This window comes from Cucurbita moschata, unplaced genomic scaffold, assembly GCF_002738365.1.
Source record: "Cucurbita moschata cultivar Rifu unplaced genomic scaffold, Cmos_1.0 Cmo_Scf00018, whole genome shotgun sequence".
Classification (NCBI taxonomy): Eukaryota; Viridiplantae; Streptophyta; class Magnoliopsida; order Cucurbitales; family Cucurbitaceae; genus Cucurbita; species Cucurbita moschata.
Window position 1 is genome coordinate 1,980,223 of NW_019268534.1, and position 27,749 is coordinate 2,007,971.

The following is a 27,749-nucleotide window of genomic DNA, read 5'->3' on the forward strand; positions in this document are numbered from 1 at the left end:
ATATATATTTATCTAAATATATTTTTTTTTTTTAAATTTAAATTCGAAACCTTTTTATTTTAATATTATTTTTTAAATTTAATTTTCAAACCCTTTTTACCTTCTGAGATATATGAATAATATATATATATATATACACACGCCCTTATTATTTATTATATTCTGTTAGATCCTCTTCTTAATCGTTAGCTTCTTTAATCACTCTCCCTTCAACTCTTCTTCAGCTTCAACTCTTTCTCAGATTTTAATGGGTTCTAATTCAAACCAAGAAAAGCAAGCTGGGTTTGGCGGTGATAATATGTATCAATATATTCCATCCTTACAAATAGCTTCAACACAAGGAGGTAGCCTCATTAACGCTACCTCTGCAAGTATTAACTCCGGTGGAACGCCGTCAGGATTCAACGACAACGGTGTCGGAAGAGCCAGTTCTTCAAACCCTCATGGCGGTGATAATATGTATCAATATATTCCATCTTTACAAATAGCTTCAACACCAGGAGGTAGCCTCATTAACGCTACCTCTGCAAGTATTAACTCCGGTGGAACGCCGTCAGGATTCAACGACAACGGTGTCGGAAGAGCCAGTTCTTCAAACCCTCAAGCTTCAATGAACAAGAGGAATGGTTCTCATCAAAAACAACGATTTATTTGGACTCAAGAACATCATCAATCGTTTCTTGAAGTTATTGAACTTCTTGAAGCTCAAAATGGCACATCAAATAGGAGTAAGTTTACGTTTTTCTTTCGTTTTATGAATCTTTGTTATCAAAAAAAATCTAATTTGTTGTTTGTGTTCTATTAATGTAGAAGTTGTTCCCAGGAAGATCTTGGAAGAAATGCGAAAAAGATATCCAAATATCACTCGAGAAAACATTGCTAGCCACCTTCAAGTAAGAGGATTTCTCGTTCTCGTTCTCGTTCTCGTTCAAGATTGTTATTCTTTCCATTTTAATTTTAACAAGGAATTTGTTGGTGCATGCAGAAACATAGATTGCATCTCAAAAATTTGAACAACAGAGAGTTGAATAATTCAGCTACTAGCCTTAATTCTCAGCTTCTTCTCCAAAGCCCTTCCTTTGTCATAAACCCTAATTCTCAGGTTCCTCAATCGACCTGTTCAAGCTCCAAAAACCTTAATTTTAATGTTCCTCCACATACCCATTCCCGTTCGAAAAACCCTAATCCTCAGCCTCCTCTACGAATCCATTCCCGCTCGGAAAGCCCTAATTCTTGCCCTTCTTCACAAAACCATTCTAGTCTCATAAACCCTAAGTATTATCATCGAAGCCATTTAAACCCTAACAATCATCCTCGAAGCCATTTAAACCCTAATTATCATTCCGAAAATGCTAATTGTCACCCTCTTCCACAAACCCATTTCAATTCCATAAACCCTAATTGTGACCCTCTCCCACAAACCCATTTAATTTCCAACGACCCTAATTATCAATCTATTCCACAAACCCATTTGTATTTCATGAACCCTCATTCCAATTCAAACGATCCTAATTATCAATCTATTCCACAGACCCATTTCAATACCATAAACCCTAATTCCAATCATATTAGCCCTTGCCCTCCTCCAATTTCACACAATCAAACCTCCTCCCTTCATCCTATCATAGATAACCCTCTTGAAGCACTTAATAACCCAAACTTTTTTCAAGATTACAACATGAATTTCAATTCTGACGTCCTTCAATTTGGTGGTGCTGTCGACAATAACATGTCTCTGCCTTTGGATTCTTGCTGTCCTATCAATTTAAATCCCAATTTTCAGGTTGGTTAAATAATCATTATCTTCTATCATATTTATGATTACTGAATTTGATATATAAATTCTATAATTATTTTGCAGATGAACTACAAACAAGCTCTCCAATCCATGCAATACCCCGACAATAGTTTTGTATCACAACAAAATTTTGATAATCATATGGCCAATGATTCAATATTACACCAACGTTTTGATAGCTACGTGGAAAGTGATTCAACGTTGCTACAAAGTGTTGATACACATCCACTTGTATTGTCAAATATTTGTGGTACCCACCATCCTCTCTTGTGTGTTTTATTTATTTGGTTCAAATTTGGATAAATCATTTATGTTCTAACATTTTTTTCCTCTTGTTATGAATCGAGCAGATACATGGGTTGAACCATCACCAAATCTCGAAAGGATAAATGAACCTTTTACACCTCAAAATCATTCCGATGAAACGAATGAAAATGGATGCAACTGAGTAGATGGGTTGAGAAGTGTTCATGAGCTTTGTTCAAATAGAATAAGTATATATCACAATTTGTTCTTTATTTTGTGTGTTTATTTGTTTATTAAAAGAATGGAACTTGTGTATATTCCTTTATTACAGGAATGGAACAAATAATTATATTAATGAGAGCTATATTTTTTTTCTCTCTCCTTCCATCTTCTTCCTCTCTATGACAGTCGTGATTTTCGAACCACAATCGAAATATAGTGAAACAAATAGATAAATAAGAAATAACAACTTACAACTTACAGAAAGAATCGTTTCCTTCGAAGAACTTTAAGCACTTGTACTTTCCAATTCTCTTTGTTGTTGTGAATAGAGCATATATTTGATCGTATACCTGCAATTGAATATTGAATCAATAAACGTTGCAATATTCATTTGTCATCAAATATAGACAGTCAGGTCAATCAACCACCCCGTTCTTTTTTACCTATATTCACTCCATTCGAATATTTAACTTAGAGATAAATTTTGGCACACCAATCAATATCGTTGATTATAAATTTAATGTATGTATAGTAAAACTTAGACAGTATAGTGTATTTAATTGTTGGAGTTATTAATTTAGTATATTTAATAATCTTACTATAAATTAAATAAATTTGGACCGTTTGTTTGAAGAGTTAATTTTGAAATCTCTCCTACGTATAAGCCGACAATATATTAAATTATTATTTTAATTAAAATTTGGATTAAAATTTTTAAAATAATATATTTATAATTTAATTTACTCCTTTCATATTTTATATTTAACATCAATATAATTATTTCAATTTTAATAGAATCAATAGAGTAAAACGAAGTATAAATTATAGTTATATATTGATCTGAATCCTTACAATTATAGTCAGAGTAGCCTCAATTCCTCTACCTCTACCTCTACCTCTACTGGTATTAACTCCAGTCGAACGTGGTGAGGATCCGGCGAAACTCTAAGGCTTCAATGAAGAACCTGAAGAATGGTTCGCATCATCTATCGAGAATAAAAAAACAACGATTAATTTGGACTCCAGAACTTCATCAATCGTTTCTTGAAGTTCTTGAAGTTCTTGAAGCTCAAAATGGGTCATCAAACGGGAGAGAGTTTATGTTTTTCTTTCGTTTTATGAATCTTTGTTATCATGAAACCTAATATGTGGTTTGTGTTCTATTAACGTAGAAGTTGCTCCTAGGAAGATCTTGGAGGGAATGGAGTTTCTTCTTTGTTCTTGTTTTGTTCTTATTTCCATTTTGATTTTGACAACGTTTGATCTAAAAGTAATTTATTGGTTACATGCAGAGACATAGATTGCATCTCAGAAATCAGAATAATTCAGCTAAATCCTCTTCCAACTCTCTACCTTTCTCTTCTACCATTGATTCTCAGCTTCTTCTCGAAAGCCCTACCACTGCCATAAACCCTAATTTTCAGGTTCCTACCTCGAGCTTCGAAAACCCTAATTATCATCCTTGAAGCCATTTAAAGCCTATCTATCATCACGAAGTCATTTAAACCCATATAATTATCCTCGTAGCCATTCAAACCCTAATTATCATTCCAAAACCACTGATTTTCACCCTCTCCCACGAACCCATTTCAATTCCATAAACCCTAATTGTCACCTTCTTCCACAAACCCATTTCAATTCTATAAACCCTAATTATCACCCTCCTCCATAAACCCATTTCAGTTCTATAAACCCTAATTCCAATTCAGAGATGATGAACGTTTGTGGAATCAAGTAAACCCACATTTTGATCAACCCACAAACAGATTTTGGTATTAGCCCTTGCCCTCCTCCAATTTCACCCAATCAAACCTTCTCCATTCATCCTATCATGGATAACCCTTTTGGGTCATTTAATAACCCAAACATTATTTAAGATTACAACGTGAATTTCAATTATGACAACGTTTAAGCTTGTGGTGCTGTCAGCAATAACATGTCTCATCTTTTGGGTTCTTGCTGTCTCTTTAATTTAAATTCCCATCAGGTTAGTTAAATAATCATTATCTTCTATCATATCAATGATATCGAGATTGATATATAAATTCTATTATCTTCTATCATATCAATGATATCGAGATTGATATATAAATTCTATAATCATTTTGCAGATGAACTATGAACAAGCTCTTCAATCCATGCAATACCCGGACAATAGTTTTGTATCACAACTAAATTTTGACAATCATATGGAGAATGATTCTACATTACAACAGGGTTTTGATAATAAAATGGACAATTGTTCGATATTACAGCAAGGTTTTGATAATCCCGTAGAGAATGGTTCAATATTAGAGCAAGAGCAAGGTTTTGATAATCAAATGGAGAATGATTCAATATTACTACCAAGTTTTGATACACATCCTCAAATATTTGATGTATGTCGAGATATTTTGAGGGTATAATAAAATTAATGGCCCTTTGAAATTATTAGTCGCTTTCCTTCGGCTCATAGCTCAAGCTCTTGCTTTTTTCTCACCACAAAAGAAAAGCCCAAGCCCACTGTGCTATTAGGTCAGCCCAGCCCACTGTGCTATGTTCCCCTTTTGGGCTTCTCCCTCAAAATTTTAGTCTATGGGCTTTCCTTCCTAGGTCGGCCCAAGCCCACTTCGCTATTCGGCCAGCCCACATCGTCACCCACTTCTATGTTCTTATTTTAGAACTCGTCTATGCCTTTCAGCCTAGGCCCACTTCCCCTTACCTTTTGCACCGATATGTTCACGTTTTCTATTATTATTTTAATTAAAATTTGGATGAAATTTTTAAAAAAAATTATATTTATAATTTAATTCATTTATTTTATACTTATGCATAAATATACATTATTTTAATTTTAATAAAATCTAAAATAAGTATAAATTATAGTTATTATTAAATTTAAAATTGAATAAAAAATAAATAATTTCTAAATATTTTTTTTTAATTTAAATTTCAAACGGTTTTTATTAATTTTCAAACCCTTTTTATCTTAATATTATTTATTATCATCCTCAAAACCTCCTTATTTAGATATATACATAATATATATATATATATATATATATATATGCCCTTATTATTTATTATATTCTATTAAATCCTTTGCTTAATCATGATTAATTTCTTTAATCACTCTCTCCTCACCTTTCTCTTAACTTTCTTCCGATTTTAATGGGTTCTAATCCAAACCAAGAAGAGCTGGGTTTGGTGGTAATGGGTCCTCAACTTTTCCTCAGATTTTAATGGGTTATATTACTGGTTTTGATAATTCAGTGGAGAATGGTTCGGGCAAGGTTTTGATAATCAAATGGAGAATGATTCAATATTATACCAAGGTTTTGATAGCTTCATGGAGAATGATTCAATATTAATGCAATTTTTTGATAATAACATGGAGAATGATTCTACGATAGAACAAGGTTTTGGTAATCCAATAGAGAATGGTTCAATATTACTCTAGAGTTTTAATAATCAAATACAGAATGATTCAATATTACACCAAGGTTTTGATAGCTATTTGGAGAGTGATTCAATATTACTACAAAGTTTTGATACACATCTACTCTCAAATATTTGTGGTACCCACCTTCCTCTCGTTGTTTTATTTAGTTCAAATTTGGATAAATTATTTATGTTCTAACATTTCTTACTCTAATTAATATGAATCTAACATATGCATGGGTGGAACCACAACCGAATTTCACGAGGATGAATGAATCTTTTACACCTGATCCAACAAATAAAAATGGATGCAATTGAGTAAATGGTCGTAGCATTCTTGAGCTTTTTTCAAATAGAGTATGGTATATATCTATGTTTAAAAATTTTGTTGGCATATTTATAGCACAATTTCTTAGTTATTAGGTGTCTTAATTATTAAAAGAAAGTAACAAGTAATTATATGAATGAGATGAATATGAACCACAATCGAGATATACTAAAACGAATAGATGAATAAGAAATAACAATTTGATGGGAAGAATTCTTTGATTTGGAGAACTTTAAGCATTTATACATTTTCTTTGTTGTTGTTAATAGAGCATGTTTTCTGATGAGTATTTATCCATTTGTTTTTGTTAACCGAGCATCTATTTGATGAGTATTTATATGTGAGTAGAATGTATAGGATGAGTATTTATCTATTTATTATTGTGAATAAAATATATATATCTCATGACTATTTATTTCTTTGTTGTTGAATAAAGTATAGAATTTATAATCGCCCTAAGCTTTTTGGTTTTTTTTTTTTTTTTTTTTTTTTCATTTCGAGACTAGTATACATAAAAAAAATTAGTGAAAAATAATTTGAAAAATAATTAATTTTTTTTTTGCCATTTTTACATCTCAATGAAATATAACGAAACAAATAAATAAAATAAAAAACAATTTGAGATCGAGTTTCTCAATTTACACATTTTTTTATTGTGCTAAATCAAACTTATTAATCTTTCTAATTATCTTTTGATAATAATAAATATAAATTATATTATTAATTAATAAAAAAAATTAATTATATAATAATTATATATTTCTAAATATAATATAAAATATCTTCCTCTATCCTCACCTTAATTCCATTTTCTCCACAAAGTCATTACCAAAAATCCTAATTATGACATCACAAAAACTCTAATTATCACCGTCAAACAGTGATTATCAATTTTCTCACCTTTTTAAATATTTCCAAAAATCCTAATTTTCAATCTCCTCCCCATTTTCAAAAATACTAAGTTCTTTCTCAACACATTTCAAATCCAAAAATCATTTTCGTAATTGAATGCACATCACTTATAAACACTTGATAAAGTGTAATCAAAATGCATATTAGTTGTGATTGAATAAGTAAATGTTCAACATCTTTTTAAAAATAGCCAGGCCAGGTGAATCCATATAATTCAGTTTATTACAATATATAATCTAGACGATAATACTATACCCATCATTATTTATAAATTTGATACATGTAAAGTTATTCGGAGGGTATTAAGTTATTAGTTATTATGTTTAATAATTTTTAATTTGACATGTGTTGAGACAATTTGAGGTATAATAAATTTAATTTAACTGCCATAAACCCTAATTTTTAGGTTCCTACATCGCCAGCTTCGAAAACCCTAATTATCATCCTCGAAGCCATTTAAATCCTATCTATCATCCGCGAAGCCATTTAAACCCTAATAATCATCCTCAGATTCATTTAAACCCTAATTATCGTTCCCAAACCGCTAATTGTCACCCTCTCCCACGAACCCATTTCAATTCCATAAACCCGTCACCTTCTTCCCCAAACCCATTTCAATTCCATAAACCCTAATTATCACCCTCCTCCACAAACCCATTTCAGTTCTATAAACCCTAATTACAATTCAAATATGATGAATGTTTGTGGAATCCAAGTAAAGCCATTTTGTTCAACCCACAAACACTGATTTTGGTATTAGCCCTTACCCTCCAATTTCACCCAATCAAACCTCCTTCATTGATCCTATCACGATAACCCTTTTGGAGCATTCAATAACTCAAACATTTTTTAAAATTACAACATGAATTTCAATTCTGACGACCTTCAAGCCGTGTTTCAATTCTGACAACCTTCAAGTCGGTGATGCTGTCGCCGATAACATGTCTCAGCCTTTTGATTGTTACTGTTCTTTCAATTTAAATCTCCATTTTCAAGTTGGTTAAATAATCATTATCTTCTATCATATCTACTATACTGAGATTGATATATAAATTCTATAATCATTTTGCAGATGAACTATGAACAAGCTCTTCAATCCATGCAATACCCCGACACTGGTTTTGCATCACCAACAAAGTTTTGATAATCATATGGAGAATTATTCTACGTTACAACAAGGTTTTGATAATCCTATGGAGTATGATTCAATATTACAGCAAGGTTTTGATAATCCTATGGAGAATGGTTCAATATTAGAGCGAGGGCATAGGTTTGATAATCAAATGGAGAATGATTCAGTATTACACCAAGGTTTTGATAGCTACGCAGAGAGTTATTCAATATTACTACAAAGTTTTGATACACATCCACTCTCAAATAATCAAATGGAGAATGATTCAATATTACACCACGGTTTTGATAGCTACGTGAAGAGTGATTCAATATTACTACAAAGTTTTGATACACATCCACTCTCAGATAATCAAATGGAGAATGATTCAATATTACACCATGATTTCGATAGCTATGTGAAGAGTGATTCAATATTACTACAAAGTTTTGATACACATCCACTCTCAAATATTTGTGGTACCCACCGTCCTCTCTTTGTTTTATTTAGTTCAAATTTGGATAAATTATTTATGTTCTAATATTTTTTTTACTCTGATTAATATGAATCGAGCAGATGTATAGATGGAACCACAACTGAATTTCACAAAGATAAATGAACCTTTTACATCAAATCAAACAAATGAAAATGGATGCAATTGAATAGATGGTCGGAGCAGTGTTCTTGAGCTTTGTTCAAATAAATTAAAAGTTTTGTTGTCATATTTATAGCACAATTTCTTCGTTATTTTGTTTGTTGTGTCTATTTGCTTATTAAAAAAATGGAACAAATATTTATATTTATGAGATATTATGTTTTATGTCCCTCTCCTTCCAGCTTCTTCCTCTGTCATTAGTAACGTCATGTTTGTTATTGTTGGATATGATCTAATCCAAAGATATTTAAACAAATAAATAAAATAGAAAAAAACAACTGGATATAGCATACATCTCATGAGTGTTTATCTCTCGAATATTTTTAAAATATTATTAAATGTTTGAAATAAATTAGTATCGAAAAAGAAAGTATTTTATTAATTTAAAATATATGATAATTAAATAAAGCACGTCAGTTCTCACGTGTGACCAATAATCTGATGGGTATTTGATTTTGGAACATTTAAAAAACATCCCTTTTATTTAATTTTTGACATTATATGAATGTAAGAGCGACATTTATGAAAGCATAGCTCCAGCTGTACCCTAAATTCTAAACTATATAATTAATCAGTTGCCATGTCTTAATCATATCATCAATAATATTATATAATTATTTATAAATATATTTAAAATAAAAGTAAAATACCACGTCATCACCCCGAGCAGAGTTTTAAATTCTAAATTAGAATTATAATCAATTAATTAAGAAAGATGATTAAATTCTAAATTAAAATTAACAAGAAGAATATTCCTAATCAATCATTGTGCCGACTTACACGTAGCCAACACTTTGATTACATCACACTTCTGCCACGTAGCTGGCCACGTGTGCTGCCCATCTTTCAAATCCTTTTTTGGCTTTCTTCTCTGGATTTTTATTAAAAAATTTAATATTCTTTTGTCTTAAATCCTTCATTAATAAATTAGGGAAAAAAAAAAAAAAAAGAGGAGGGAAAGGGTGTGGGAGTAGATAAAGTGGAGGGTGGCTCACAAGGCTGGCATGATTCTCCTTCTCGAGTTTCAAGCCTAGTGTTCTTGATGGCATACCGATTTGTGTCCACACCCCTTAGATGGCTCAGTCTCTTCACTGACACACTACTCGATAACCTGACTTTGATGTAACGGCACAAACCCACCACTAACAAATGTATTGCATTCCTTATTTGCCCACCCCAACAATCCTCAACCGTTCAAATCATCACCATTGATGGCAATGTAGATTGATAATAAACATTAGTTGGACTTGTCCATCATTGATTTGTCGATGGCACGTCATTCTTTCCAAATAGACTCTAAATCAACGAGCCTATGTGAAACTACACAGGTAGGAGGAGAATTCAGAATTGTATTTACAATTCAAATCATTTTGTTTTGTTTTCTCCTTAATGTAGTTTTTGACGAGGAGGGATCACAGAGGAAGCATTATTTCCTGAAATGGCCAATCAGGGCGGTTTGATCAAGAGAACAAACTGATATCTGAAAGCATGGAGGCATACAAAATCTATGCAAATATAATTAATTCCATAACTTAAAAGATCAATACAAGGATTAAACATGAAAAACAGACGATTCTAAATATAGAAACAAAATTGAAAAAAAATGAGTATGGATTCTATTTCTTATTTTCTGAACAAGGAATGATGATAATAATCATGGGGTGTAGAGTAAAATACAGATGATCTGATCAAACAAGAGGAAGAGTCAATGGACACCCAGAGAACAAACAGAATAAATAAAAATCTGTAAAGAATGGAAGAAAGAATGGGAAATTTTGAAGGACTTAATTAGGAAGAGGAAGAAGAAGAAGGGGAAGGATGAGGGACGGCTTTTTTTTTTTCTTTTTGCCTTCATATAACTTACCGGCGATGGCGGACGGTTGTCGGTGGTTCAGTGAGAGTGATCGTACAAGTCGTATGGAGACCAGAGGGAATCCAGAGGGCAGGGTTTCTTCGAGTCCAGCCTCATCCATGGCTTTCCACTTCCTGACCAGTGAAGAATGCTTACCGGACCGGCGTGGAGGTTCCGGCAGCTGCCTTTTACATTGTCGCCACCGAGTCCATGCTGGTTCCACCGGTGTTCAATTGGCGCTACATCACCAGCGAATACAAGAAGAAACGGCGGAAGCGAACCAAGCTCGTAAATCCGATTGGTTTTCTGAATCTCCATCCACCGTTCGATCCGCTTCGTGAAGCCTGCGCGTCGCCACTGAAAGAGATCTATCACCATCACGCCGGTGTTGAAGTAACACGGCTTCCTGCCAAGAAACGTTCCGGAAAACCGCTTCTCCGACCAAAATCGCGAGGTGAAGTACTTCGAGAAGTTTGCGTGACAATATTCTGGCGCTCCGATTGTTCGAGAATACAAATTAGTACTCCAAAGCTTCGTGATATCGTCAACAACAACGAGATCGGAGTCCAAATAAATCACTCTGCGAACACAGGGCTCCAATAGCTCCGCTAAATAGTTCCTCGCATAGTTAAGCGGCTGTTCAAGCGGTTGCCGCACAGACGTCGAAATCAGATTCTGAACAATCGCCGGATTGAAGTAATAAACCTTGAATTTCAACTGAGGAAAAGCGGATCTAACAATCGCTTCAAGATTCGTCTCTGTAACAAGGAAATGAAAGAACACGCTCTCTGGACAGAGCGAATGCTGCAGAATCGAATTTACAGCGGCGATTGAGCCGCGAAGGTATTCAAAATCGAGCGTAATCGCAACATGAACCAAACTCGGATCACAAACGCCAAATCTATCCGAAAATTTGGAGTAGCTTAGACTACATTGATCGGCATTGCGATACGTCGGCGACCTACGGAACAGAAACCGACTCTGTGAATCAGAGAGCGAGAGACGAACCGATTGCCGAAGATTAAACTCTAGATAAGAGGATCGAATAGCTTCCGCCGGAGGAAATGACTGGAGAGACGGAGAGAGAATAATCATCAACATAGCGGCAGAGAAGAATCCGGAAAATCTCATAATCCACAACATCTTGACTCTTCGAATCGCTGTTTTCCGCTTCCTCCTCGACTTAAAATCAAACGGATTGTTATCAAGATCAGGCAAAATCGAAAAGGGGAAAAAACCTAGGGTTCCTCGTCCAGGGTCCGCCAGGGCTGGAAATCAAAATAGATTGAACGGATCGATGTTCTTAAGCAACAAACAGAGAAATAGGTTCCAATATTAAGCCATTGCATGAGTGAACCGAAGTAGAGACGAAGTACGCCGTGGAAACGAAGCGGCCTCAGAAAAGAAATAGCCGCAGCAACATTCAGTGGACATGGAGGAAAAGAAGGCAAACAGAAGACTCACCGGTGGCCGGAGTGCCGCGGAAACCGAAAGACCTAGGGTTCTTCTTTCCTGCCGTTGTGCCTCCGTTCTTCGTCGTCGTCGTCGTCGTCCTCCTCCTCCTCCTCGATTATTCAGAGTTTATCGATTCCCGGGAAGAACACAGAACCAGAGTCACAGACAATAAGTAGCTGTACGACAGAGAGATTGAGAGAGAGAGAGAGAGAGAGAGAGAGAGAGGCTTTTGTTTTTAATATATTTTTGATTTTTTATAATAATAATAAAAGGAGTAAAATAGGAAAATTTAGTGCGTTAATGGAGTAGGTAAATTAAAGGGGGTGGATTTAAGAATTATTTTGAGAAAATGATAAATGTAAAAGAAATAATAATAATAATAATATAAAGATTATAAATTATGTGGGAGAGAAAAGGAAACAGCTGTCGTTGTCAGTTACCCGGATGAGTTGGTGGGACCCACTCCGCCAGATGTACTCGTGTACCCGTTCTGCACTTGTAGGCCTTTTCCACATAACTCCATTGTTTTTTCCTTTTTTATTTTTTAATTTTATATCTCATACACTCGTGAGATTTAAAAAAATAATAATAATTTTTTAATTTTATATTAAACTTTTTTATTATTATTATTATTCTTTGTAAATTACAACAAATCTCACAATTCTGAAAGTCCACGTCACTCGAAGGAGTGTACAAAACATTTTTTATAATGGTTTGAAAAAATCTAAATGGTTTGAAAAAATTTCGACAATGCGGACAATATCTATTAGCAGAGTTGTTTGGATAGTTGCAAATGGTATCAGAGTCCAACACCGAGAAATTTGACAACAAAGATACTGGGTCTCCCACACTAGACAGTATGCCAACGAGAACATTGGAGGCCACCACATGGGGCAATGTGCCTACGAGAACGTTGAGGGTTCAAAGGGGTGATTGTGTGATCACACCTTAGTTGAAAAGAAAAATAAAGTATTTATGGGTCTTAAAAATAGTGGATTATGAGGTCTCACATTGGAATATTAATAATGAGTTGTCAGCTCCGTGAAATTTGAGTCATTATTTTAATGTAAAGTATTTATCAAATATCTCGACGTACCATTAGAATATTAATAAAAAATATATATTATTTTAATTCAATGAAATAAAATTCCATAAATTATTCTGACAAAATAGATACGAAAATATATAATTTAAAGCCATTAATAATTTACTTCCTCCCCAAATTAATGTTCTTAACAGCAAAAACCCCAAAAATCGACGAACAGGACATAGATCTTAAAAATATATATATCTTTTATTGGAAATGACAATTCTATCCTTGCCGATGGGCCCCCCAGAATCTAAAGGCACCTGTGTCCTAGTGAAGGGCGCCTTGTCATTTCCTTTCTTTTTCTTTGTGCATAATAATGCAACTGTTTAAATGTTATTTTTTTTAAGAAAAATAATAATCATGAAAAATAAATAGCTGTTGTATTTTTTAAAATTAGATGTTTGTGAAAAAAAATAAAAGAATTTAGATGTGACAGAAAGGAACGAATTGGAATAAGGCACGTGGCGGAGGCAGTCAAATATATACGGTGGAGGACTACAGATGTACAGTACAGCACGGCGTATGATTAATAGGATAGATGGGTGGGTCCCACGTGGAGAAAGATCGTACGGTACAGCGTCTTCTAGGCCAGCCTGGCGTCCACCATCATCAATCTCTTTAAGTCGGTTTCCTTCTGCGTTTTCCCATTCCTGCCATGTCATAGTAGCACGTGCAAATTTTCTTTTTATCATTAAAATTCATTTTTTTATTATGACGTAATTAAGGGATTCTTTTTACCATTTGATGAATAATATTCTTAAAGTTTAATCATAATTCTTTTAAATAAATTAATTTAAAGCTTTATTGAAATAATAACTTGCTAACTATTTAACTATATATGTTCAAATGATACTATCTAACTTGATTATTTATAAATTCATAAGTTTGTGAGACATCAATCATAAATTAAATTCAAGCGTTTAAATTTATAATGTGCATGGCAAGCGATCTCATGGGTTGTTAAAATGTTGTAGCTCATTCGCCAAATAGTTCTATTTCGTTAACGAGTTCAAAAGAATTAGAGAATCCAATTGAACCTACTTTAGCTAGCCGATATTTCATACTTTTGACCTGTTACATATAGCCAAGCCATCAACCTCACCGTTTTAAAAGACATTAAATAAAAAAAAAAATACTACTGGCAAGAAATTTCCACGTTTGTACTAAATATTTTCAGTAAATGTCCACATCTAATTTATCGTCAAAATTTTGTAGTAACAAAGATATTTTCAGTCGCATTCATGGCCTGGCCAAAGACATAAACCCTAATTTTCCAATTAACAAGAACATCCAGAGATGAATTCTAAAAACTCGCTTTCTCGCACCAAATTCAACAATCGAAAACAGAGGAATTCATAAAATCTCAAACTCAGACCTCGTCTTCGTGAAGAAGCAAATTGGGGATACCTTTATTGACAGGAAATCGACGAGCAGTCTCAGGGCAAATAAGAGCGCCTTCCTCAAGATGTAGCTCCAGAAGCGCATGGTGGAATCGTTGCAGAAAGTCATGGGAATCGAGCATCGACGACTCGGCCTCCTCGGGAAGCTCCGCATAGCCCATAGCGCGAGAAGCATCGACGAGGGGCTTCCATTCGATCTTGGAGAACATGTTCTTGAGGAAGTCTGGGTTGAAGTCGACCTGCTTCTCGACAACTTTCTCAACCTCGATTCGGAGAGGGAAGCCATTGACAACACCCTTGATGTTGGAGGAGAGCATGTTGTGGGTAAGTAGCCTCATCTTTTTACTAAGCTCTTTCGCCTCTCTGTTAGCTATTTGGTATCACAATGTGTAAGCGGCGCTCTAGCACAAGATGATTGCTACCAAATTCTAAATTCCTGTCTCTTGAAGCTGCGTAGGGTTTTATTAAATAAATTAGCACACAATCTAATCATTTATTTACAAGAACATCTATTCCATGATAAATAATAATTACGGTAAAAACTGGTTGCGTCACATTATAGAATATTCTAAACAACCTTTATGAGGTCTCTTTAATATCTAGTAAATCAAACAAATTAGCTCAAAACATGAAAGAATATGCAAATGGGCAACACACAACACAAAAGAAATCAGCCCAAGCCAAAGGCCAAGACAAAAGGCAAAAGGCTCTACAGAAAAAGGGATCCAATGGTTCAAAATAAGAATGAACCCTAAACCCTAAAGATCAAACCTCCTCCCAAGTTATAATGATCTCCTAAAAGTTGTTCTGTTTCCATCAAGTCAAATGCACTACAAAATAGGGGTGTTAGGAATCACATATATCCACAATGGTATGATATTGTCCACTTTGAGCATAAGCTCTCATGGCTTTGCTTTGGGCTTCCCCAAAAGGCCTCGTACCAATGGAGATAGTATTCCTCACTTATAAACCCATGATCTTCCACTAAATTAACCAACGTGGGACTCACTCCCAATAATCCTCAACAAAGGGGCCATCATTCACGACTCACCTCCCTCATCTTTGAAGTAATGTATCACAGAAACTCATTGATTTTGGTTCTTACGCTATCTTTTTATTCATATTATTATGTATCTCTGCTAATATACTAATCTAATCCTCCCCTCCTCTGCTGTATGTTCCCCATTCCAGTAAAACGGCTCTGATGGATTGCTGCCTTTTGGCTTATTTACACGAAGGGACACCAAATTTCCATTCAACATCTCCAAGCCCATGAAATACAATCAAACTAAACACCACACCATCCATCGCAGTCTCTCAAATCCATACCCCAGGAAAATCGAAACTAGGTTTTGCCGAAAAAATCAAAACAAAAGGCACAGAAAACCAGCCCTTGAACCTACTACAAATCAAATTCAAATCCAAAAAAATCCAACAAATATGAGACAAAAGAGGACGAACACATTCAACATACATATAATCAGACGAAATTAAAGCACGAAATCAAATACCATAAATTTAAAAAAAAAAAAAACAGGGTAGAGATAAAGATCGAAAATCAAAGAGAACAGAGGATCTATAGAAGAACTCAGAGTTCTTACCGGAGAAGATCGAAGCGAAGCGATCGGATGGCGCCAGATGATAGGGTTCTTCGAATTGCGGCTCCCGGGAGATTAGGGTTTTGTCTATTGGGGAGAATAGAGTTCACTTGAATGAACACGTCAAGCTTTAAACCAATTAACCATTATTTTACTATTAAACCGAATATAAAAATTGCAACATATTCTTATATATTCTTATTGGTGCTTCAAAACTTTAAACTAATCATTATTATTATTATTATTATTATTAGTCTAATTAACCATTAAAACCACTAATAATCCCCTTATTAAAAAATTATTCAAAAATATAAAATTCTTCTGGGTTGTAAAATCCCGTGGTAGCTAATTGGGCCTGGGTTTTGTGAGCAAATTGGGCCTAGCCCATTTTATTTATTTATTTTGTCTCTTTTTTTAAAATGTAAATATAAAATATTGCTATTAAATAAAATATATATATTATTTAAGATACTTTAGTTCATCATCATGGGATTTAGTTCATGAATTATAATGTTTAAGATAATGTCATTTTTCTTTGTTAATTTAATTATATTTTTAATTATGATAATAAACCACTTAATATTTCAATTAATTCCTAACTATAACATTACATTACAAAGTTTAGTGGGAAAAAAAAGGAGTACAAAAATCAGCGGATAGGATTTTCTTCTCCTTTTTAGGTAGATCCTTACCGTCCACCTCCAAACCCCATAATCTCCACCGGATTATTCCGCCACCGTCGGCAACCGCCCGCCGACCCTACCCAGTCGGACAGATTCCGGCGGTGGCAACCGTCCCTGCGCCACCACCAACGAGTTATAGATCTCAGTGATCATTTTCTCATCATACTCCTTCAACGTGCTCCTTCCGGTGACGCCCCAGATCCCGTCGCCGCCGGAGCCGATGACCCTCGAGTTAGCAAACGCCAACATCGCCTTCACATACGAATCCCTCAGCCAAAGCAGCAGCTTCTTCAGCGACGGCAGTCGCCGGAACAGCCTGAGTTTGGGCGAGATCTTGATCCGCCACAGGCGCCGCCGCCGCCGCCTCCCTCCAGCGGCACCAAGTTGCACAGTCTCCGGCCTGCCACGACCCACCGATCCCGCCAGCTTCCGGTAGCTCTTCCGCCTCCAATAGCGCCTCAAGCCATTGTAAACACTCACAGAAACACCTTCCATGGAAATGTAATCCAGAAATTTGGGAATGGAGTGGGAAATTGGAGTGATTTAAAGAGAGAGAGAGAGAGTTATAATTAATAATTTTGTTGGGGAGGAGGAGAAAGAAGATGGGGTGGTGGTGCTCATAAATGGGCAGGGAGGCGACTCTGTTCTAACCTGTATAGCTTGCTTGCTTTCCCACCCAAATTGAATGATGATGCCAAGATGTGAGATCCTCGCCATTGGATTTTATGTGCTTTTTATGATGAAATCAAAAGGAAACACATTTAATTCTCGACTCTCGTTGTTAGTATGCAATTTTAGTTTATATCCACTAATTTTTACGTCCCGAGCACATACATAAAGAGAGGTGAAAATGATGGATGTTCCCGTTAGAGACTCATTACTAGGGACAGGGTCAATGATCACTCACGTCATGGGCAGCATGACGAGTTCAACCACGGGAGTGGCTACAATGAGCAGAAAGAAATCTTACTCACTGGCCTAAACAACGAGCAACATTGGTATCTGATGACTGGCCTAAACAATTTGGTATCTGATGACTTCAATGTTTTTTTAAAGAATGGAAATTATACCCACCAACCATCGTAGATTCTTTTAGCATGTTTTGTTCTAAGTCACATGTTTTTTTAAGCAAAATTCTAAGTTGCTTGTCACGGTAAAGTAAAATGTACCTTTTTCAGTCATATTTACAAACTTAGGTACTTTTCATCGGATTCATGTGCATATTTAATATAAAATACGCGGTCGATCATGTATAATTTATTGAATTATTCTATGGTTGCATTTAGTTTTGGAACTATAGATTGAATTGAAACTATTATTGTAGATTGAACCCTCTTTCACGCAAGCGTAGGAGATGGTACAAAATTAATGAGCCGTGGAGAGAACTAGAAGTAATCATAATTGAGGCAACAAATTAATTGGATTGATTTTGTTTAATTTAATAGCATTGCTATTTCGCCTTAATCAAAATTAACTCCAAAATAATTTAATGATAATTGATATATAAATTATATTGTAATAGAAACTAGATGCGGATTTAAGAGAACATTACTTATAAGGGCGTGAAAAGGACCCTCAAAAGAAGTGGACGGTGAGATCTCACATGGGTTGGAAAGATGAACCAAATATTCCTTAAAAGGACGCGGAAACCTCTCCCTATAAACACGTTTTAAAATCATGAAGCGGCTGACAATACGTGTTAGCAATGAGTTTTAACTGTTACAAATTAGTCCGATAAATTTACGGTTCAAAGACTTATTTAAAAATTTAGATACCGACTTATAATTCTTTTAAATATATATTATATATTTATTTATTTGTTTGTTTGTTTATTATTATTATTATTATTATTTTGGAGACATTACAAAATACAAAATGATTGTAAAAATTAAACTTTTTTTTAACCTAATTTTTGAAAAAAATAAAAATAAGAAAGGGTAAGGAAAATAAGAATATATATATATATATATATATATATATATATGAACTTGCATTAATTGTAGGTGTGAACAAATATACAACGACCTTCACTAGTCAAGTACATATCTTTTTTTTGTGGTCTCTATTTTATTATATGCTTTTCATGTTGCTCTCAAGTTTCATGGCAATCGCATGAAGCACGCCTTTTGTCCTTTGATGTTACGTATATCTTTTAATTACATAATTTTTAATCTTTATAAATTATGAACGATTTGAATTTCAATCAATCTTAAGAATCGTGACACTTGTTTGTCTTCGCTCTCACGTGGTTGGATGAACACCACTTGAGGATCATCACCTTGTCGATCTGCATGGGAGTCATAACCCACTGTCTTTTATAGTATAGTTATGACACTCTACTCACTTAAAATCATGGTCATCCTAAATGACTTACTCAGGACACAATTGCATCACGGATTATTACACTATTCTTTCTTTCTTTTTTTACTAAAATCAATGAATAAATTGAGTGCAAATGATAAGTAACGTAATAATTACAACACATGCTTAAATTTCACATATAATGTAACGAAATTGGAATACGGAGACGAAACTAAAATTCCATATCGTCCATTTCAAATAACTTACGGTACGATGTGTTCGTGTTAGAATAGCTTTATCTTAAAAGAAAGCTACCAACCACTAAAGGCATGCACATGCACATGGGAAACAATGATCCAAAATGCTCAAGTTTTGGTGCCAAAGTTAATGGCATTTCTAACAAACACTTCCCTTTTACTCAAAGGAACCTACCTATACTAATCTCATCCCCTTTCTATGCAACAACCAACACGGAAAGCAATAACAACTAAATAGTGCCTTTGGTTCGAAAAATTCGAAAATTTTAATACATCAAATTTTAATACGTCAAGTTTGATCCATTAGAAACATAGTATTAACTTAGATATACGATTGGATAGTATTATGGGTAACTTAGATATTAAGTGTATATAAATTAAACTTACAAATGCCTTAAAAGGCCAATGACACAACAGATCAGATTCAAAGTTATTATTATTTTTTATATTTTTCTTTAAAAAATTTGGTTTTTTTTTTTTTTTTGTTTCACAAAAAGTCAAAATCATCGTCTAAATTTCATCAATGATAATAATAATAATTTTCATGAACATGGCAATTAAATTAAGGAGAGGAAGAAAAGGGGCCAGGATGGATGAATTTGAATTCTATCATATAATTACATTACATTGTTATTTGGATTATAAAATGTAAACAAAGTAAAATAAAGAATCATTAATACGTCTTAGTTTATTCCATTATACTACCCTTCTTTTGATCTCCTCCGCCGCCCATTCCCGTTCTTCAATGGCGTCGGAAAACAAATCGAGCCCATTTTTAGAGTCGAAGAATGAACAACAAAGGCAAAAACTTCCACGAAAATGGAACGGATTTACCAGACCCAGAAGGCGGAGTGTAATAATAGTAAGGAAAATACGGTAAAATTGGGTTCGGCGGCGGCGGAGCAAGCCCGGGATATTGCCCTCCGTCTGTTGGGGTGTACGGCTGGATGGAGGACGGTGGCGGCGGTGAAGGATAGACGCATGCATCGCACGAAGGGGGAGAGGGAGGCGGAGGGCATTCGGGTGTGGCGAGTGGCGGTGGAGGAGATGGAGGTGGAGGGGGCGGCGGTGATGGAGGCGGTGGGCAGTCAACAATTAACGGAGGCGGCGGCGGGAGTTGACATGGGTTGTCGCAACTGGCGCACATGGAACAGCCAACCTGATCCCTGGCCGAGACGGTGGGCGAAGAGAGGGAGAATTTGGAGAGGGAAATGAGGAAGAGAGTGAGGAAAATGGAGGTGAGATCCGCCATTGATGTGAAATGGAAGCTTGAGGATTGAAAGGAAATATAAAGCCAGAGCATTAGGCGATTTGGTGGCGCATCATTAATTAGTTAAGACTTCTGGCATGTGTATGGGCGAGAGTGCACAACCCAGTGGGCTAGTGATTTAGCTTCTACGGAACCATCCATCATCAAAAGACGTGCCAAAAATTGACCATTATTTTAACCCTATTCGCACGTGCCAACAATCGTGCGGGATTCATCTTGGTTCTCCCACATCGGAAGAGAATTCAAGTCGGGTAAAAGATGCAGGGTATAAATCAACCGACCTTCCTTCTCCCACATCGGATTTCAAGTTTTATTGAAATTACAGTTCTGACACTCTATTTAAAACTGTTCACCCCGCAGAGCTCTAAGAACTCTCGACTGCGGAGCATCGGGATCCCCGCGCATAGCATTTTGTTTCCAAATCTCCGTCGCTCTTTGAAGAGAATCATCCACTGTATCCTCCTGCTCCGGTAACCACCCTATCATATCCTTACCGCCGCCGTCGTACGCCGTCCCGTCCGTCGCTCTAGTTATCGGTTTCCGCGTGTCAACAAACTCGATCTCGGCTAACGGCGATGCCTTGTGGTGCTTGTAGTATTCTCTTTCGTCGTCGTCTTGTTCTTTACGGTCTTTTTCTCTGTTTTTTTCCTCAGCGGGAAACGGCCCGCCGTCGAAGCCGATGCAGCTGACGTCGGCTAGTACCGTACTGTGAGCTCTTTTTTGTTGAGTGATAGGCTTCGAGGCCTGGGCGACCGGCGTGGTTTCTAAGCGAGGGGAGGAGGCGTATTGAGCCTTCGGTGGCGCAAACGGCCCATTTGAATCTCCCTGTTTGGAATCGTCTCTTTCGTAATTGGATTTCGCACTGTCTGGCTCTAAATTATCCTGTGATTGCTACAAAAACAGAAAAAAGTTTAAGATATTGCTTCCTTGAAAAGCGCTTATAAATCATTATATGATGAGAGAAAGAAGAAATACCTCTGGTTCACCGGATGGAACGGCGGGGTGGTTGTCGTCGTTGGCATGAACCGAAGGGTCAGCGGTACGACATGTCGTCAAACCACATCGCCTGAGGCGTTGGAACTGGGCCAGAGAGAAGGTCCAATTCCGCTTCGATGCGATCGCCGTCAATCTGGATGTCATGGTTTATGACTTCCGAATTCCGGTTTGCGGCGAGGTTAAAAAGGAAAGAGGCGGAGTTTCTAGAGATGGGAAGAGGAAATGGCACGTGGCGGGTGGAGTACGTGGCGTGGACAGCACAGCGTCCACGTGTACTTGGAGTGGTAAGTTCTGGGTTATTCCATATTTTTTTAATTATTATTTTTGTGTCTTGTCGCGTGGTTGTAGATGTGCCTAGAACCTTCACCGATTCTGCTCCTATTTTTTCTTCCACTTTTCGCCCTTATTCACTCCCTCATTGGTATTCTTCATCTTTGTGCATCGAATTTACGTCCATTTCCACCGCAAGTAGATATGGTTCTCTTTTAGCTTTTTCGGTTGGGCTTCCCTCCAATTTCGACAGCCAGTAGATATTGTCTTCTTTGAACTTTTCCGGTTGGGTTTCCCTCCTTCGACCTCTTAACAGATCTTGTTCAATAGCTTTTCATGTTGGGCTTCTCTCTAGGCTTTAAAACATGAGCCCTGCTAGGAGAAGGTTTCCACGCCCTTTATAATGGTGGTTTGTTCTCCTACCCAACCAATGTGGGACATCGCAATCCATCACCTTCGGGGCCAGCATCGCTAACACTCTTTCCTTCCTCCAATTGATGTGGGACCGCCCCCAAATCTACCCCTTTGAGACCAGTGTCCTCGCTAGTACTCTTTCCTTCCTCCAATTGATGTGGGACCGTTCCCAAATCCACCTCTTTGGGGCCCAACGGCCCAACGTCCTTACTGACATACCGCCTTGTGTCTACCCCCTTAAGAGAACAGCGAGAAAGCTGACAGATCGTCAGGTGTCTGGCTCTGATACCATTTGTGACGACCCAGGCTCACCGTTAGCAGATATTTTCCTCTTTGACCAGACTCTGGCTCGAAATGGACATTAGAGATGGTTGAAGGTCGAAGCAGAGAGATCCGAGCGGTTTATGAGGAAGGCCATGAGTAGAAGATCAAACCAAAACCAACCAGCAAGTAGTTGAGTAGAATTATAGTCAAGAAAAAGAATAAGATATCTAAAATGTTTTAACTCTACAATTTATCTCAAATGTTTATTGATTTATTATTTTTTGGTTCTTAAGGATAAAGATAAAGATAATGATAAAGATAAGAAAATTGAGTAAATAAATTACATTGTAAAATCCGTTCGTCTGATGAAACTTGGCTGAGAATTGGGCATGGAGGAGGAGAAGCTTTCCTCTGTAGCCAAGAGATTCACCGCTTCACCAATTCAAAAACTCTCTCTTATTGCTCAGCAATGCAACGCCATCAACCTCGCCGAAGGATTTCCTGATTTTCCGGCACCGCTCACCCTAAAAGACGCCGCCATTTCCGCCATTAACTCCGATTTCAACCAGTACAGGTTCACTCTTCTACTCTTTACTTCTTGCTTTTGGATTGTTCTGTGACTTTTGGCGATAATGCTAATCGAATTTGTAATTTCAATATCTGGCGTCGGTATTATCATACCATGATTTCGTTATTGCTTAAAAGATTGTGATGCGAGTATGTAATGATGTCTGGAAATGCTTGGTGATGGTACCAGGAATTTGGATCCAGTAATTTTAACATCCAGTTTTCAATTTACATATGCTTATTGAGGAGTTCCTCCATCCCCTCCCATTTGAGATAATTCTGTCATTGTTTCTTCTAAAAAAAAGTATGTTTATGCAATTCATCTTCTTAAATATACTGAACATAGTGTTGAAAGAGAAGGCATGTGCAGGGAGTATGTGACGAACTCGCCAGGATAGCAAAGAAAACACATGGCTTAGATGTTAACCCTCTTACCGATATTGCTATTTGTTGTGGCCAAACTGAGGCATTTGCTGCTGCTGTATTTTCCGGTACATGTCTCCACGTTTGTATTTGGTATTGTTTTCCTGTTAGTTCATGTAATGTGTTTTATGATCTTAATATCTTCTGATTTGATAGTGATAAATCCTGGTGATGAAGTTATAATTTTCGATCCGTCGTTTGATACATATGCAAATGTTGTATCCATTGCTGGGGGTGTGCCAGTAAGTTACCGTGTTCCTCGTCTAAAATTGATTCCTCTGATTTCTAAAACTGATTTCCCAGCTGATTTTGAACTCATAATGAACAGGTATATGTAACACTTGACCCACCTCAGTGGACTCTGGACACAAATAAGCTTTTGAAGTCCTTTACGCATAGAACAAAAGCTTTAGTATTGAACAGGTAAGCAATTCACATGCGTGTCTAGATGATCAAGTTATAAATCATGACTTATTGAGTCAATGCACGGTCTTATTGGGATATCATTTCCTTTTCTTGTGTAAGATAAATGATGAATGGTCGATCTTGTCAATCCCGAACAACAATAAGATACTAAGCAAGAAACTTCTGTTTTGGTGATTTTTCTAAGATCATGATCAACAATTTGCGCTTGTTGTTTGCGCAGCCCTCACAATCCAACTGGAAAGGTTTTCTCGGAAGAGGAACTTGATACAATTGCGGGAGCGTGCTGCGCCAATGATTGCCTAGCCATAACAGATGAAGTATGATTAATCATGTTCATTGAATATCATATCACTCTGCCAGGGAATAACGTTACCCATCTTGAAGGACTTGTTTTTCCACTACGCGTTCGACAGGTTTACGAGTATATAACATTTGGCAATGCAAAGCATATATCTCTTGCCACATTTTCAGGAATGCACTCGAGGACGATCATTACATCTTCATTGTCTAAAACGTTTTCTGTTACAGGTTACATCTAGATCCATACCTAAACCTTTGCATTTAATGAATTTACAAGTGCTCATGTTGTTTCGCCTTACTGTTTCCTATAACTTAGGTTGGAGAGTTGGTTGGGCAATTGCTCCTGCTTATATTGCCTCTGCAATGAGGAACATTCATGTTAGAATTGCAGACTCTGCTCCAGCCCCTTTCCAGGAAGCTGCCTTGATTGCATTGCGAAGTCCTCCGGAATATTTTGAGTCACTAAGACGAGTACGATTCAATTGAACTGAATCTCACATTCCGTCCTCTGTTATCTATGTTCCATTCATGGAATATGTTGTTTGACGTGCAGGACTACGAGGCAAAAAGAGACTTCATCGTTAAGTTGCTCGTCGATATTGGTTTTCAAGTCCAGTTTGAGCCTCAAGGCTCCTTTTTTCTATTTGCAGAACTCCCCAAAAGTTGCACACTTACTGATGTACATATCTCTACTTAATCTTAAGCTTGGTTGGCCATTGTATTTAAGTGAAATGACATTCTTTTTCATTGATTACTTTCAGGTTGATTGTGTTGAGGAACTGATAAAACGAGCCGGAGTGGTGGCGGTGCCAGGATGCGGATTTTTTCAAACGAATTCGTCGAAAGACAAGCGCGTCGAGGAAGATCGTAGCTACCAAAAGAGATATATCAGGTTTGCTTTCTGCAAAAGTGATGCCACTTTGACATCTGCTGCACAAAAACTCAATGAGACAAATTTTGAGTTTCTTAAGATGCACTGATACTAGTGAGCAAGGAGATGGTTACTATGAAATAAAGAAGTTTGAGATAAGTTATTACAACTGATACTCTAAATTACATGTCAATTTGTATAACTTTTAGTACTGTTCGAACTTTTTTGGGCAAATATTTGTCATTGAGATAAAGCTAAAGAGATATGGATGGAGCACAGGAAGTAGGATAAGTAGAGCCCAAGAGCATCTGAATATGAACGGCTTGACATGGTAGACTCTCTCATATGGCCCATGAGCATCTGAATATAAACAGCTTGACATGGTAGACTCTCATATGAACAGCTTGCAGAAGCAAGTTTGTGTTAGAGTTCATGCTCGTGGCTGCATGTTCATGTCAATGCTAACTTCTTTATTTGATTTCTGTATTACTATAGTATTTTCTGTTTGTATGATTATTCGGCGAAATCATATCTAGGCTTATCAAACTTGAATCGCCCTAAAATGTACCAGTCATTAACTCCACCTAAATTTTGTATGATCGCATGGCGAAATCATGTTTAGGCTTGTCATACTTGAATTGTCTCAAAATGTACTAGAACGGTATTTAAGTTTAAAAAATATTTTAAATAAATATTGTAGTCCAAAAATATTTCTTTTATAGTTAAAAAAAATATATATATATATATATAAATCATCGTCTAATAGAATGCAGGCTTAAATAGTTAAAGATCCAATGAAAAGAATAAGAAACTATGACAAATAGAATCATTTTAGTTTGATTTGATTGGGTTCGACTCCATCCATTAATTAGAATTAAAATATTATTGGAATACAACTAAAAAAAACAATGAAATGAAGTTGAAAGTGACAAATGGGGTATCCCTTGCATGGTTGACCTTAACATTTAGAAAGCAAATCTTATTTGTGGCCAACTTAGGGGCATATGCCCTTTGCTTAATTAAATTAATCACTTCCATCCTTTTCTGCCCATAATTGTCTCTTCCAAAAGATCCCCTAGCTTTGAAATTCTTGCCCTTCTTTTCTTAAATCATAATGTTTTTTAATTATTTTTCTAAAATGTCGGGTTTTTTGGTTTTTAAAATTCAGGAAGCAACAATCATGATAGGCCCCTATCGTCGATACCATCAGGGTCGATGTTTGACACAGACAAAAGTGTGTTTTAGGTGCGTCTAGGAGAGTCACATGACAAATCAGGGGGTCCTTGGCAGAGATGGGTAACCAACCTCCTAATTCGAGCGGTTCCGGATTCATCAATAGAGAAAAGCATATGCAACTGCTACCCAACTTGTATTATGGGTTTCGTTGTTTTATTATCGATGTTCAATTTCTCTTACAACGTTATGACCGCTACCGTGTAAAAAACGAGATGGGTCGAGATGGGTGGGGTGTCCCCCACAAGTGGTATCATTGGTTAGTGAAAGGGAAGGCTATAGAAAAAAAGTGAAGGCATCCACCTATACACACTTTGTTAGATTGTCGTTTGTAAGGAGAGGCAGACAAATCTTTAGTACCAAGATTGTGTATCTCCACATAACTTGTCGCAAAATCATAGGCTTTTCTTTCCTCACGATTCCCAAAAAAAATGAAAAAAAAAAACAAGAGACTTGGAACGTTATGGAGTGGTGATATGGAAAAAAATTGGGATAGTAACACCATCGTATAGTGTGAGGTCCCATATCAGTTGAAGAAAGGAACAAAATATTCCTTATAAGGGTGTTGAAACCTCTTCTACCCGACATATTTTAAAATCGTGAGATTGACGTAATAGATCAAAGTAGACAATATCTACTAGTGGCGAGCTTGAGCTGTTACATACCGTTCTACGAGACATATTCTCTAAAACCAAAAAAGAACAAGTTATTCAAGCAAAACCACTCGTTAGACCTAAGTAGACTTCTAGACCAAGTCGAAATATTCTTACATCTGTATTAACACTTTAAGGTATCTAAAACAAGAGCGGATGATGCAAAATAACATACGAGACAAACGAACGAACGACACGGGTTTCAAAAGAAAGTGAAATACATCAAAATAGTAATAGTTGAAAGTGGAGAAAATAAAGAAGAGGGGCCTGTTGGGTGTACTTGAATTTGATCACAATCTCTCATTCCATCCATCCATCAATCTATCAAACCTTTTTTTCCTTTTGGGTTTAGTGGGCCTAGTGATAATGGGCCAGGCCCACCACAGCCCACTCAAATAATTTTAGTCCAATCAGCGCAAGGTAATGATGGATTTGACGCCATCATCACAGTGCAGGGGACCAACAGTTCGTGCAATAATTTTGTAAGGGTTACACTATTTTTTTTTTTTTTTTTTTTGCTTAATTTTCAAGTTTTATAAAGTATTGCTCGTATAGTAATCGTTCGAGTGGGGTGACTATTACGAAAGTGAAATGACACGACAATTATAACTACAAGTGTAAGAAAAAGTTGGTACAAACATCGCTAAATCGACTTGATTCAGCAAACATAGCTAAAAGACAGATTGCACGTCACCAACACTTTAAGTACTCTTAAGATAAACACGAACACTTTC

The 27,749-nt window shown here is 36.2% G+C and overlaps 7 protein-coding genes across 7 annotated transcripts; 2 read left to right on the forward strand and 5 right to left on the reverse strand.

Annotated features, from left to right (window-relative positions):
- The first annotated feature begins 247 nt into the window (after positions 1 to 247).
- LOC111456315 (two-component response regulator ARR12-like) lies at positions 248 to 1,275 on the forward strand. Its single transcript, XM_023098144.1, has 4 exons — positions 248 to 728; positions 811 to 893; positions 986 to 1,102; positions 1,261 to 1,275. Exons 1-4 carry the CDS (start codon positions 248 to 250, stop codon positions 1,273 to 1,275), a joined length of 696 nt encoding a protein of 231 aa, XP_022953912.1.
- An 8,921-nt stretch (positions 1,276 to 10,196) lies between these two features.
- LOC111456546 (probable galacturonosyltransferase-like 7) lies at positions 10,197 to 12,251 on the reverse strand. Its single transcript, XM_023098461.1, has 2 exons — positions 12,009 to 12,251; positions 10,197 to 11,812 (listed from the first exon to the last, which is right to left on the reverse strand). The coding sequence occupies exon 2, from the start codon at positions 11,685 to 11,687 to the stop codon at positions 10,584 to 10,586; it is 1,104 nt and encodes a 367-aa protein (XP_022954229.1). The 5' UTR covers positions 11,688 to 11,812; positions 12,009 to 12,251; the 3' UTR covers positions 10,197 to 10,583.
- A 1,987-nt stretch (positions 12,252 to 14,238) lies between these two features.
- Positions 14,239 to 16,227, reverse strand: LOC111456646 (multifunctional methyltransferase subunit TRM112-like protein At1g22270). Its single transcript, XM_023098629.1, has 2 exons — positions 16,091 to 16,227; positions 14,239 to 14,938 (listed from the first exon to the last, which is right to left on the reverse strand). The coding sequence occupies exon 2, from the start codon at positions 14,825 to 14,827 to the stop codon at positions 14,459 to 14,461; it is 369 nt and encodes a 122-aa protein (XP_022954397.1). The 5' UTR covers positions 14,828 to 14,938; positions 16,091 to 16,227; the 3' UTR covers positions 14,239 to 14,458.
- A 428-nt stretch (positions 16,228 to 16,655) lies between these two features.
- LOC111456226 lies at positions 16,656 to 17,507 on the reverse strand. Its single transcript, XM_023098040.1, has one exon. The coding sequence runs from the start codon at positions 17,263 to 17,265 to the stop codon at positions 16,813 to 16,815; it is 453 nt and encodes a 150-aa protein (XP_022953808.1). The 5' UTR covers positions 17,266 to 17,507; the 3' UTR covers positions 16,656 to 16,812.
- Positions 17,508 to 19,918: 2,411 nt separating this feature from the next.
- LOC111456389 (leucine-rich repeat extensin-like protein 3) lies at positions 19,919 to 20,648 on the reverse strand. Its single transcript, XM_023098230.1, has one exon. It carries the CDS (start codon positions 20,629 to 20,631, stop codon positions 20,104 to 20,106), a length of 528 nt encoding a protein of 175 aa, XP_022953998.1. The 5' UTR covers positions 20,632 to 20,648; the 3' UTR covers positions 19,919 to 20,103.
- A 99-nt stretch (positions 20,649 to 20,747) lies between these two features.
- On the reverse strand, positions 20,748 to 21,749 carry LOC111456388. Its single transcript, XM_023098229.1, has 2 exons — positions 21,574 to 21,749; positions 20,748 to 21,489 (listed from the first exon to the last, which is right to left on the reverse strand). Exons 1-2 carry the CDS (start codon positions 21,736 to 21,738, stop codon positions 20,938 to 20,940), a joined length of 717 nt encoding a protein of 238 aa, XP_022953997.1. The 5' UTR covers positions 21,739 to 21,749; the 3' UTR covers positions 20,748 to 20,937.
- An 845-nt stretch (positions 21,750 to 22,594) lies between these two features.
- LOC111456387 (kynurenine--oxoglutarate transaminase-like) lies at positions 22,595 to 25,718 on the forward strand. Its single transcript, XM_023098228.1, has 9 exons — positions 22,595 to 23,116; positions 23,470 to 23,600; positions 23,689 to 23,774; positions 23,861 to 23,955; positions 24,179 to 24,275; positions 24,372 to 24,486; positions 24,575 to 24,729; positions 24,812 to 24,937; positions 25,020 to 25,718. Exons 1-9 carry the CDS (start codon positions 22,932 to 22,934, stop codon positions 25,236 to 25,238), a joined length of 1,209 nt encoding a protein of 402 aa, XP_022953996.1. The 5' UTR covers positions 22,595 to 22,931; the 3' UTR covers positions 25,239 to 25,718.
- Positions 25,719 to 27,749: the final 2,031 nt, after the last annotated feature.

Bases quoted from the DNA above. Each gene is read 5' to 3' on its own strand.
- LOC111456387 (XM_023098228.1), top strand. From the start codon at position 22,932: ATGGAGGAGGAGAAGCTTTCCTCTGTAGCCAAGAGATTCACCGCTTCA. The intron at 24,487-24,574 runs GTTACATCTAGA...CCTATAACTTAG, and splicing joins TAAAACGTTTTCTGTTACAG to GTTGGAGAGTTGGTTGGGCA. The intron at 24,730-24,811 runs GTACGATTCAAT...TTTGACGTGCAG, and splicing joins ATTTTGAGTCACTAAGACGA to GACTACGAGGCAAAAAGAGA.
- LOC111456546 (XM_023098461.1), bottom strand. From the start codon at position 11,687: ATGTTGTGGATTATGAGATTTTCCGGATTCTTCTCTGCCGCTATGTTG.
- LOC111456226 (XM_023098040.1), bottom strand. From the start codon at position 17,265: ATGGAAGGTGTTTCTGTGAGTGTTTACAATGGCTTGAGGCGCTATTGG.
- LOC111456388 (XM_023098229.1), bottom strand. From the start codon at position 21,738: ATGACATCCAGATTGACGGCGATCGCATCGAAGCGGAATTGGACCTTC. The intron at 21,490-21,573 runs GTATTTCTTCTT...CTGTTTTTGTAG, and splicing joins TTCCATCCGGTGAACCAGAG to CAATCACAGGATAATTTAGA.
- LOC111456389 (XM_023098230.1), bottom strand. From the start codon at position 20,631: ATGCTCTGGCTTTATATTTCCTTTCAATCCTCAAGCTTCCATTTCACA.
- LOC111456315 (XM_023098144.1), top strand. From the start codon at position 248: ATGGGTTCTAATTCAAACCAAGAAAAGCAAGCTGGGTTTGGCGGTGAT. The intron at 729-810 runs GTAAGTTTACGT...CTATTAATGTAG, and splicing joins AAATGGCACATCAAATAGGA to AAGTTGTTCCCAGGAAGATC. The intron at 894-985 runs GTAAGAGGATTT...TGGTGCATGCAG, and splicing joins ACATTGCTAGCCACCTTCAA to AAACATAGATTGCATCTCAA.
- LOC111456646 (XM_023098629.1), bottom strand. From the start codon at position 14,827: ATGAGGCTACTTACCCACAACATGCTCTCCTCCAACATCAAGGGTGTT.